This window comes from Seriola aureovittata, chromosome 13, assembly GCF_021018895.1.
Source record: "Seriola aureovittata isolate HTS-2021-v1 ecotype China chromosome 13, ASM2101889v1, whole genome shotgun sequence".
In the NCBI taxonomy this organism is placed as follows: domain Eukaryota; kingdom Metazoa; phylum Chordata; class Actinopteri; order Carangiformes; family Carangidae; genus Seriola; species Seriola aureovittata.
This window is the reverse complement of record NC_079376.1, coordinates 22,581,870-22,595,233: the sequence shown is the minus strand read 5'-3', so window position 1 is coordinate 22,595,233 and position 13,364 is coordinate 22,581,870. Positions and strand designations below refer to the sequence as shown.

Sequence of the window (13,364 nt, the reverse complement as noted above, 5' to 3'; positions counted from 1 at the left end):
CCATCAGAAAAAAAACTCACTAATGCCCATGTTTTATTTTGTGTTTGCTAAGCTAAAAGCAGTATAGACAGATGCACTATGGAAAGAGTAGAGTCGATTATATGCCATTCAGTAAGCATGAATGGTTTCCATGGAAAGGTCATCATCATTACATTTACAGTTAATCTTCAGGGGAAAGCAATTACCCTCCCGTAACCATAGATGCTGTTGGCTACAACGGCAGACCCCTCAGTTTAAACCTGAATTAAAACATACATAAACATTCAGTGACCCACCGAGCATGAGGAAAAGATAAGTGTAGTGCATTTGTCTTGAATTAGGAACAATGATCTAATGCACATATAGTTTGGTTATGAGTCTCCAAGTGGGTCACAGAAAATCGGCACTCCAGATGTGAAACATATGATACATAATACAACATTGTGTACAAACTGTGTCAGCTTTGTGTTCCTAATATTTTGCCTATTCAATGTATTTAAGAGAAACTAAATATGTAATTGATTGTAATGGCCTCTTCCAAAAACTTGATGCCACAGTATGAACTGGTATTGTTTTAAAACAATCCCTGACACCAGGTGAGCTCTAGGATTCCACACTGTGAGTCAGAAACAAAGTGTGAGAAGTGTCTTCTCTGATCGTCTCTGATCTCTGGAACTGCTCAGTGTGTTTTTAAAAGCATTTACTCCCCAAAGTGCAGAGCGTCTCTGGACAACATCAAGATTTCCCTGCTGGTTAACAGCTGATAGGGTGGAAATGTGTCTGCTCACCGTGTTGGTTGCAAACAGAGCAGAAAGAGAAAGAAATTTCTCATGAAGTATGAGAAAAGTGGACAGACATTCCAGAATGGACATGTAACTGCTAGCAAATGACTGTGGGATCTGGGAACTTTTCTGAAGGCATAGCAGGTTTTCCACAACAAATTGGACAATAATATACAGCACCAATATTGTTGGCAAAAGTTCCAAATTTAGTTATTGTATAGTCTGGTTTAAGAGTGATGTCATCTGTTAACACCATCTCTGTTCATGACTCAAAGCAATATTGAAACTAGCGAAGTTGATTATCTTACATTTTTCTCAAGAACTTACAGCATGACCTAGTAACAAAATCCCATCCAGTCATAATTACTTAGCGTTTGTCACTGTCATATTTGAGAAATTTCCAGTGCAGCACTCTCATCTTTAAACTCGGCCCCAACACAAACAACTTCACTACAATGCTCAAGTGTTTGCCTTACGTTTTTTGTATGTGGGAAAAGAAGAGACAAAGTTGAACAATTAAAGTAACTGTGGCAAATGTGAGCACTCTTGAATGATTCAGTCACTTTGCGGGTCAATGAGTCACAATGTGTAAAAGCGGTGTAATGACACCCTTTCAAGCTTCACACTGAAAAGAAGTGTATTTAGTCTTGAACATTAGCTACTTGAAAAAAGCCCATTACAACACCAGCCTGTTTCCCACTATAGGCTGAAAGGAATGATCTCTGCTGTCAAACTTGAACCTTAAAATCTCTCTTAGACAAGCTTCTCTTTGATTGTCCATGCCCACACATGTAGATAATGACTTTACAATACTTCACAGATGCAATTGGTTAATTGAAAAACCTTTTAAAAACAATGTCATTTCTAAATTGCAGTTCTTTTGACTGAGTTGTTTTCTTAGTAGTTAACAGTTTCCGTGCTTGATACATTCTTTGATATCAATTCCAATAAATAATTATAGATTGACTGGATAGACTGGATGCGGGCTTTGAACGGAAGCCAGAGAAGTTGGATGAGGGTAGGGCTGATGTCCTTCCAGGGCTTGGTGTGGGTGAGAACCCTCGCAGCTGAGTTCTGGACATACTGGAGCCTGTGCAGGGCTTTGCTGGGAACCCCAAACAAGACTCCATTGCAGTGATCTAGATGGGTGGTGACAAAGGCGTGGATGAGGGTCTCTGCTACAGAGTCAGAGAGTGATGGCTGGAGTTGAGTGATGTTTTTGAGGTGGAAGAAAGCAGATTTGGTGATGGGCTTGACATGTGCCTGGAATGAGAGCGGTGAGTCCAGGATGACACCCAGGTTGCGGACTTCTGGGGATGGGGAGATGGAGCAGCCGTCAATCTCCAGAAGTAAATGTTGATCTCCAACCTTCCAGAGCAGGGCCTTTGAAGCAACAACCATGAGCTCTGTTTTATTGCTGTTGAGTTTGGGTAGGTTAGATAACATCCAGATTTTGAATTCATGCAGGCAATTGACAAGTGACTGTGGGGGATGCTGGGAGGAGGGTTTTGTGCTGAGATAAAGCTGTGTGTTGTTAGCATATGAATGGAAACTGAGACTATGGCGGCGGATGATCTGAGCAAGGAGGAGCATGTAAATGCATGAAGAGGAAGGGTCAAAGCACAGAGCCTTGGGGCAAACCGTGGTTGACTGTGGCAGGGGCTGAGCTAGAGCCTCCAATGGTGACAAACGGTTTTCGGTCGGTGAAGTAAGACTAAAACCAGGAAAGTGTTGAACCAGTGAGGCCAAGGTAGTTGGATAGGCAGGTGAGGAGGATGGTGTGGGAGACTGTGTCAAAGGGTGCTGAGAGCTCCAGGAGGATGAGGATGCTGATGTGGCCAGAGTCAGCAGCAATGAGAAAGTCATTAGTAATTTTGATGAGAGCGGTCTTTGTGCTGTGTGTGCTCTGAAGCCTGATTTAAAGGGGTTCATAGAGCTCATTGTTGGACAAGTGTTGATGGAGTTGGGCACTCCTGCTCTTTCCAGGATTTTACAGAAGAAAGGAAGGTTGGAGATCAGTCTGTAGTTGTTGAGGTCATCCGGGTCAAGACCTGGCTTCTTGAGTATGGGAGTGACTGAGGCAACTTTGAAGCTGGAGGGTACCAAACCAGATTCCAAGCAGGAGTTGATGATGTCCATCATGAGGGGGCACAGAGCAGGTGGACATGCCTTGACCAAAGCTGTGGGTATGGGGACCAGAGAGCAGGTTGAGGCTTTGGCCTTGGAGACCAATTTGGTGACCTGAGGAGCATCCACGAGAGAGAAGGAGGACAGGGAGCACTGGGGCAATGCCCTGAGGCTGACGTTGGTGTGGCCCTTTACACCATAGTAAAGGGCCTTTTAATTCTGTCAAGAGGAGATGTGAGGATAATTTGGAAGTTCAAATATTTGACCCCATTTTGACAAAGGTGTTGAAAAGAAATGACGATACATGTGATGATACAACTCAAAACAGTGCATCATCTCCACCGGACCATGTCTGTGTACTGGTATGAGACACAGGCAGGGAAATAAGATTAAAAAAAATAAACAACTCTAGAAACCTATTTGAAGACAATTTGGCTGGCCACTGAGAAGCTGCTGTTATCAGGGCAGCTGGTTCTGAGGACAGAGATGACCAAACGGAGGTCCGAGTCAGTGTGGACTGAATGGACTGGATGCTACAGTTGTGTTTATGTACTGCCTACTTCTCCCCTTTAATGTGTATTCCCAGTAACACTCTAACTGCCAAGTGACAATTCCTGAAACTTGAAGTGAAGTCCTGAGATTTATAAGATGATATATACTAGAATTATGTGCCGTAGCTCTTCACTTCACACAGTTCATAAATGAAAGTGTGACAATGAATACTGACTAAAAATGAGGATGATCGCTCATATAAATGCTTATGGGCTACACAGACATGGTCTGTTAATCATGATGTAGACTTAGCAGTTATCATCCCTATGTCAAGATCAACTAAAGGTCTATTTTCCGCCAGGTCAACAGTTTTTTTTATTTGTAAGCTATTACAAATAATAACCTGTCACTCAATATGGGAGGGAGCAGCAATGAAAATGTCAGCGGTATTGCTGACTTTTTGGGTGTTCTTGCCAAAAGTAACTATGCAACGTTTATTCAGGGACTCAAGTATTATGGTCAGAGCCAGCAAGATTCTTCACAATGACTTGTGTTTGGGAGTCTGACAGAAATGACCTGTGTCCTCTCTGGATTATTTACATGTAATATTTCAATATTTGGATTTGGTATGAGTCTTAATCTATGTGGAGTACTTTCAGGAAATTGTACCAAATAAAACACTGTAGGTCATGTAGGCTTTTTCCACAAAGTAAACCTTCTTTTAAGATCATACATTATACTGCAGTGTTGATGTAATAATCAGTGAATATTTGCAAAGACTATATCTGAGTATAGCTAAAATACATAAAATCACATCGAGGCAGCTTTATCAAATGTTTATCACCACTGTCTGAGCTCCTGGTGTACGTGGTGGTAAAGCAAGTGCAAGTGGAGTCCATGGCGGGCATTACGTCCCATGAAATAAAAGAATGAAACAAAAAAGATCAATCGTAGGGCCAGGTGAAAACACATCCTCTAGTGGGATAAACGAGATGATTCTTCATCTGGGTCCTCATATTAGATCACATACCACTCTTGGAGACTAATACATATGGTGCATCATTTATCGGTGATTTTATAAACCGCAGCTTTATAGCCATCCATCACAGTGGACCTCATTGTCCCCTCGATGAATGACTGATTCGCTTCCTAATTCTGACTGGACCGAGTTCAAACATGTGTTTGTTTTTTAAGAGAATCTTCTTTCAGAGACCCTGCTTGCAATTACCCCTTCGCTGGCCTTATTACCACACTGGGCACCATTACACAAAAATGTCGAAGAGGATGAGGGAGCTGTGGTTAGCACAGACAGGAGCGGAGCACAGCCTCAGTTTGATGAGTTGCTGGCTCATACTGCTGTGCCTGATGGCTACGACCGAGCTTGTTATAAGGGCTCAGGTTTATCATCACACTTAAGGCTCCACTTAACCAAAATTAACAGGAAAAGCCAAATAAATGCCGCTACTGGCAAGGCAGCATATCTAAAAGGCTGATTGGAATGATTTTCAGCAACCACTACATTCCTGTGACATTTAAACCAAAGTTCATTTCTACAAAAGTTACAAGTAGACTGACCATCCAAGACAAGCTACTTACTCCACTATCTCTGGCTCTTCATTATCCTTTCTCTTCTGTGACGTTATTATCCAAACCTTTGGATGTGCAATGGCAAAACTACAAGGACATAACCTAACCATCTGCAACACTGTGATGACACTCAGTTCAAGACCACATGTAACTGGAACTATGAAAAACAGACCTCTCTTTAATTAGATCATATTTGCAATCGTCATGTTTCCATGTGTATATAAAAGACACATAAATATCCTCCAGCATGTTTACCTATATGAGATATATATTCTTGTATTAGTGTAAAAGAATATAAACAAATAAGGTATTTAACATTTTGGTTTGACGTGGAGATGCTGCCTCTACATGGAACTGACATTTTCTCAAATGTAGTGAATCCAGGTTTGTTATCCTCATCACATCTGAACAGTGTCTTTTGTGTTTACACTGCAGCATTCTTGGCCCCTGCTCCCTGCTTCATGTTCCAGTGAGTATTATAGGTTTTAAACTCAGCTTTTCATCAGCAACAAATTACAGGTTTAATATACTGTACTGTCTAATGTTGCTTTGCTGACATGACTACACTGGGCCACTTGAGTGACCTCCAAAGGAAACTCCTAAATACATGCAATCCCACTGATGACATTGTTTAGAAATAAGCCAGTCCGGGGGCTCTGGGACGTCGGACTGTCATGCAGAAAAATCCAGAAATAAAGGATTTGTCATACCCGACAGGCAACCTCAACAGGCACGCTGAAAATCAGCAGCTCTGGCCACAATGAGCTGCCCACATTCCAATCAGGAGAGATCACTCACTGTACTCTTAGCACCTAATTTATCACAAATTCATTGCTTCTTCCAGCACAGAATGACTGACTGTCAAGTTTAATAGAATCAGCATCTGTGAAATTTTTATTTTATTTATATAGTGCTTAATTAGTCCCCATGCGATGCTTCTGACCCATTCTTACTATAGCAGTGAGCAGTCTTAGTTTCTTCCTAAAATTTCCGTGTTTTGGGTTGGGAGGAAACCCTCACAAACACAGAGAGAACATACTAACGTCACAAAGAAAGGCCATAGCTGCCCGGGCAGGGTTCACACCTGGAACCCTCTGGCTGTGAGATAATCATCATCATAAAGGGTTTGGCACCCCAATTACAAACAATAACAGACAAAGAAAATTAAACGAAACACAGTATTTGACCAATCAGATTGTTACAGTTTTCTGGGCCCATGTTTTGAGATATGTGTTTCAGATAATTCAGCCACCACACCGAGAGGATAAAGGTCAGTGTTGTGTTGTTTGTGGAACTTACACTAAGGAAAAAAGACATCTAAAAAGAAATTCATTAGCAACATTGTTTTTACAGAAACAGTGTCCCTGTTAGTCTGGATAGTCCACATTGCTGTAGATAGCTTTCAATGGAACTACTTTTTTACTGAAACAAACAGCCCTAGTTGTTTGGGGATGGAGACAAAGTCTGATATTTAAAAACCCAGGGGAAAAAAACAGGACTATCTACATGGCTAGTAGCATTAGTAAGTTGTAAGTTTAAGGAAATGTGTTTTTTGTAATTTGTGAGAACCAACCCTTTATTGCAGTGTCCTCAATATATGGCCATAACTTGCTTGGTGGTCGACGTCACAACTCAATTTGGACTCCATTTCGTTGGCTTGTGTTACACCTTATCCTTATCACATCACATTTGCAGGTTTTCAAAATTTGTTTAAATCTTTAAAATCCAAACTGTAACAATTTGCTTTGTAAAGAAAAGAAGAATAAAGTTTCTACCTCTTTTCATGTACTGCATAGCTCGTCCTCCATGGCTGGCTGAGATGGTGTCTGTGCTATTTTCGCTCAGCAGTGACATTGATGACAACCTCAAGGCATTCTGGGAGGCCAGACTCTGGCCATTGGTGGTGTTAGCAAACTGAGCAGCAGCATCCTGGGCCCTTTTCTTCTCCTTCTTCAACATCTTAACTAGGATACCTGCAGGCACTGAGTTAAGGACTCTACTTGTCTTTGCTTTGGACAAAAGTTCTGGAATCTCTTTCACTTAATTGCACATGGATATCAAAGGATCAATATCATGTTTAGATGTACGTGTGTGAATGTGACTACCTGAACACACTTTTCATGATAACATAGGTAACAACATACTACAGTATAAGAAGGCAAGACAGCCCAACAGCATCCACAGTGATTTCCTAAAGGGCAACAGGCTTCATTGTGGGCTTTTAATAATGGCAGCGTGCTGACATGTGCTCAGTGTCTGACCTTACAGGCTCGAGGAGATGTCATGGTCTGGGATGAATCAGTGGAGAGAGGAGGAGCCAGAGAGGCTCCACAGACCAGGCCAAGATTCCACAAAGTCTTCTCCCAGTGATGAGGCTGTGTGTGTTTGTCTACTAGAGTCCCAGTGTAGATGTGTGTGTGCGTCTGGTTGCACTTGTGCGTGTGTGACAGAGAGTAACTGAGTGGCTATGAGAGAAGGCTAAAAGGCAAAAACTGCTGCTCAGATCCTGTTCATACTTTTATTGCCATGACACGTTTCACTTCTCCATATGCAATGTCTCTATGCATTAGGACAATTTACTATAATCGTTTCCTCTGCTCCACATACTGTACTTGGCTTCCAACTCTACAGTAATATTCTGTGTTTGATCAACTGCCTTCTACTCAAACTGCTTTCAGCTGGCACTATTTCGTTCAGCACTTTCAAATTTGATTATCAAATTGACGCCTGGTTGCTATGCTTCAGCACACCACTTGTAGACTTGCAGAGTGACTTTTACTGTATAACCAACGCACTGCTGTTTCTACCACCGGTGAGAGAGGAGAAGAAGGTTTTTTTTTTGCAATCAGAACTGCTAACAGAGGGGAAATTGTACTTGTATGAAGTAGAATTGAATGGAAAAACGGTATAAAGAAAAACATGACCAAGACATTTAACAAAAAGCTGCCAAGACGGCTTTTAAGATGTCAACAAAAGTAAGAAATCAAGGCTTGTCACTGGTTAAAAGGTGAACGGACAAAAGCTTCGCTAAAGTTATTCCTATAATAAGTATGCTTGTGGAAAAAAAACCCTCCACTTTGATCGTCATATACATTACCTACATGAATAAAAGATTACAGTCTCATAAAATATTCATTCATCTCCTGCATCCTGTTTTTCCACTATAAACTGAAGTGTGTTTGATGGCCTAATCACAACCCATAATTTAGAGTCAACACATTAGTCTGCTCTTCAAGCATGAGTCTGTCATGAAATTTGCAGACATGTAGTTGTGGCCTAAGTGAAACTGTGGTGGTCAGCAGATAGTCTGGGATGCTCAAAGACAGAAAAGTCAGAATGTCATTATTTTGGATGATAAATGGACAGAGTTTTGAAGGAGCTGGAGAAGTTAATTTATATTCCTGTAAGCCAGTACAAAGGGGATGTCAGTGGGAACAATAACATGAAGGAACCAGGTCTCCAATTCCAATTTCCAAGGAAACCAACCATGCAGTCCTCATAACACTGCCAAAATCTTAACCCAACACATTTCCAAATGACCTATAGAGGCCAGGTTTTACAGAAAAATATGACTGTTTCTGTGGGTTCTATGTCATTGTTTCATACAAGCCATTACTTCAGACTGATGTCCACCAGGTTTTTCCATTACGGAGATCTCTGGCATCTGATATCTTCATTCATGCTGAATACAACCATAGACTTGTAGAATATGAAGAAAGATTTCTCTCGGGGGTTACATGTTAGATCTATGGGCTGCTTCACGTGCCACGCACTCAAAATGTTGTCAAACTCAGCTCGTGATGTCCATTCAATCTCTTCTTCTCATCTCTATTGTCACTCTCTGTTATACGGTTCAATGAAACAGACATACCAGCACATCAAGAAAGAGTCAGCTGGCAAAAATGCAATGACTGTCTCAGTGGTGCCACAAATTCCTCAGTGTAAGTAATAACAATTTTAAGGAAGAACTTTTTGTCCTCATAAGAGGCTGGATTAGAATGACAGTATAGAGGTGAGTTTTAGCAGTATAGGTTTCTTAAAAGTAGATACTATTGGAGTGAAGCAACCAGTAGCAAATCCACTAAACACTATCTGTTTAGTTACCTAAAAGAATCTGAACCAGTCTCTCAATAGAGGACTTCTAGTCTCTGTTCATTACTACGTGTTTGCCCCTGGCCTGGGGACTAAGGATGTTGGCTGATCACTTAGTGCCAGACTGACCATCTATTTTTTCCAACATTCAGGCTCAGAACAATAAATCTCGACAACCACAAACTCATCCTCCAAAAAAACAACAACACTGGTGACTTCAGGAAACACCCAATAGCAACATAATATATGTTTATGTTCAAGTGACAAAGTACTCAAGTGATAAACTACTCACCAAGTCCTTCTTGTTCATAAATCTTACCAAACCCTAACCTTAGAGGTGTAAGGTCATATAATGGTTTCATTTTAGCAACAGTGGTTTGTAACAGTTTTGGAACACACTGACAAATGATGTTGTCCCACTAATAGGGGAGTCAGATAAGAAAATTACACTTGTTGGTTTTGGAGGACAGTTACAAACAACATATTTTGGAAGGCTTGTTGTAACTACGGTCCTGATTGTCAAAGTAAAGTGGTATGGATGGTCATCGTCCTCAGAAAATTTCATGAGACTCTGACCTTTTGTCTACTGTCACCATCAGGTCAAGATATCTTATCATTGACTGGCTGGATTAACATGAAGTCTGGAGTGTATTGGTGTCTTCTAGAGGTAGAATCCTATTGTTTCTGATGGCCCTGTGATCTCATACGGGCATATCTTGTTGTCAAATCTGGCACTTCATTAGGCTGAGCGTGTCAGCATGTAGGCCTACACACCTAACAGACCCTGACAAGACCATGTAATCAGTGACCTCTGGCCAGCACCAGCAGTGGGCTTTACTTAGGTCATTACAGAACATCTAATATTTTACTAAAACAGAACTGAATGAAAACCGAGGAATGAACTGCTTATAAAGCTCCAGTTTTGTAAATGCTTTCAAATTTGTATGCTCTATAGGCAGTTCCAAGGCAGTTGCATGGATAATGTGTGGAGCACATAGGTCTAAAGAACACTAGACTAAAGCCTGTTGTTCTGAAGACACCAAAGACATGCCAGTGCTTGTGTCAACAGAGCACCAGTAGGTTTACCACTAAAGTAATATTCTGTATTTTACCAATATTTAAATAACTGGGCCAGGCTCTACTTCATATCATTCATATACTGATCACAGCCACAACATCTGCAAAAAGACTGGATTAAGCAGTTCCATTCAATCAGCAATCATTTGCATATATGCAAAAATTGTTTGCAGCTGGCAGCAAATCTAAACTATTGCCTGCATTAATGTTTGACAACTTGAAATTATGTGTTCACACAAAACCCAATCTGGATGAGCTACACAGCTGACTGAGGAAGTAAGAATCAACAGACAGAAAACAGCAAACAGTGAAACCCTCCCACCCTGGCTTTGATTATAGCACTGGATGATTATAACAATATAATAGGGCCAGTAATGATGATTACTGGAGTTCTAGGATGTTGAGACATTTGAGTTTCTTCAGACCCAGAGATAGAAAAATTCCGCTTTCAAATGACGAAGTTCAAAAGAGGTTCAAGATATTGCATGTTGAAATGTTCAGGATAGAATTTGATTAACTATATTTACCATTTTTTTCAATAGGGACTAAAAAAATAATAGCACCACCCAAAGAAAGGTCCCTATCAATACTACTCTTACTACTATTTTCTGTTTTTTCTGCAGAAGAGGAGGAGACTGTGGTGTCTTTGAGCAAGACCTTTTATGGCATTTTTACTTAAGAATTTTGAGCAATAACATTTTGATATAAGAAGTCATACTAAACAATGGCCAATGTTGTTCAGGGAATTCAGAAAAATCTTGCCAGTGCAGAACAGACACTGTGAAATAACTTCTGCATCACTGTTACAGTTGTGACTTAGTGTTATGTTAATAAAACTAAAGTATAAGCTATTTTTTTTAGTATCTATCTATCTATCTATCTATCTATCTATCTATCTATCTATCTATCTATCTATCTATCTATCTATCTATCTATCTATCTATCTATCTATCTATCTATGTTCTAGTTCAGGAGCTAAACTAAATAAATGGATGGCTTACTACTGTTAAGCCTCTTTATGGTATGGCATCCTAACACACAAACACAAACACAAACACAAACACAAACACAAACAAGGATATGCAATAAGATGTTCAAAATATTCCATTAACAGGTAGAGCAAGAACTAAAATACTATAAGTTAAATGTTTGCAAATAAATTCCAAATCTTGTGCACTGCTGCATATCATAGCAACGCTTGTCAAAATAGACTGAACTAAAAAATATACTAATTTTACGTTGCATTACAAATGCATGTGCAATGTTTCTCCTTAAAGTCAGCAGTGTTGTTACTTCTCCCTGTTGCTCTATCATCATGTTAATGGTGGATGTGCCATCACCCCGGCAGAGTCAGCTAAGCAATACCAGGTGCCCCACTCCCATGAAGAGCCAACCATGCATGGGAACACACAGGAACAGCGGGTAGGGATAAGCTCTTTTGTTTTACAGGGGAACTCTCCCATTATTAACCCTGTGAGAGAGCATCAGTTTGGGAACCGTAGACCTGTTCAACACAAACCAAAGTATCTTGGTAAAGGTTTTGGATAGTTGAACATAGAAAGCATGGTGATTTAGCTAGTGGACACAAACATAAGTTCTAGAAATGGTCTGAATCTAGATAGTAATAGTGTTGCATGCTATAGACACACCACCCTGACTGAGGGATTGACAGTTTAGGCTACATCAACTTTCTATACAAGCTTCACAATGAAAGAACATAAAAGCAATGTGGTCACCTGAGCATTACTTGATGAAATATGCGCTTTTAAACACACACTATAACAATTTTTGTCAATTACATTAGCATCATGTGAAAACCAGTATATGATATTTTGAGAGGGAAAATCTACAAGGAGAGGATTTCACATTACACACATATGATCCAAGAAATACTACGGTGAAATATCTGCATGATAATAGTCTATTTATTTTTGGAGAGCTGAGGTTTTTGTGGCGAAATAATCAAGGAGACGTCTCAATTTTCTGACTAATGTGCTGTGATCTAATGACAGGCCACAGCAAGAGGACTTGAGGGAAGAATAATCCCATAAATCCATTAGAAATATAATATTCAAATGTACATAATTATGATTAATAGTAATTATGATGAACTGTCTTTAGATAGAGATCTATCTGAACATACACACTAAAACAAGATTTCATGTTGGTTTTGATTACAAGATTACTTACATTTTATAATTCATATTTGGAAAACGCTGTGATCCAACCATGCAATAACACAGGCAGATTTACTTTAGGATAAAAGTGTGATTAACGTGTGAGCCTGTATGCGGACACAAATGTAAATTGAAGCCAAAGCCTATCTTACTGGATTTATTCTTGAAGATTTTTCCCAGTTTTGAATGCCAGTTCCATATACACAGCACTCCTTGTCTTTGCTAACTCCACTGCTCACCTGGGGAGGGTGTAGACTGCAGTGTATTTCATAGTGGTCATAGTGTCAGCTGCTTCTTTTAACCTTTACCTTTTAACATATATTCAGTTCCACCTTGCACTGTGCAGGCATTTTGGGGGTTCTGGTGCACTGACAGGGACATTAGTCTAGTCCATTCTTAAATTTACACAAACAAGCCTGAGGTACTGCTACAGTGATAGATAGGACCTTGTCTGAGCCACTTGTGCGCCCAATCTTAAATTGTATCGTTCACTATACACTGGACAATAGGATATTCAAACAAACACTGAACTGGTATAACAAATCAATGCTTCAAATGGAGGCAGAAAAAACACATAGTAACATTTTCACACAAGCACCCATCTCCGTCAACCTTTGGATGTTTGACCAATCACCTTATCAAAAAAGACATAACAGTATCGGCACTATAATCCTATCTGTGTTTTCTATGTATCTGCTATGTATATGTTGTACTGCTAATATTTGGTATCCCGCATAATGGCTAAGGACCCTGTAGCATTTTTTTTAGATGTGCATGCAAAGATGAGCACTTATAATTCTATGATATTGTAGGATGAGATTTTTGTAAAGATTTATTTTGTAAATTACCTTATTTTTTCACAGTTATTGAGAGAATTGGAATAACTGAAGTAATGGTAACTACAGTACAGAGACAGTGCATATATATTGTATGCTGTTCCTTAATTTAGACTGGAAATGACATAGTCCCCTGTTGTTGCATGTAATGTTAGTGATATGATGTAAGGCTGTCAATTCTTTCATCCTGCTAGACAAACAAAAACAGCAAATTT

The 13,364-nt window shown here is 39.9% G+C and overlaps 1 protein-coding gene across 1 annotated transcript in view; it reads right to left on the bottom strand.

Annotated features, from left to right (window-relative positions):
* The window catches only part of kif6 (kinesin family member 6), a 56,175-nt gene that overhangs the window by 19,106 nt on the left and 23,705 nt on the right, over window positions 1-13,364 (bottom strand). The window contains exon 13 of the mRNA XM_056392688.1: window positions 6,743-6,940. Within this exon, the coding sequence (XP_056248663.1) occupies window positions 6,743-6,940 (198 nt within the window). The remainder of the gene's footprint in view (window positions 1-6,742; window positions 6,941-13,364) is intronic.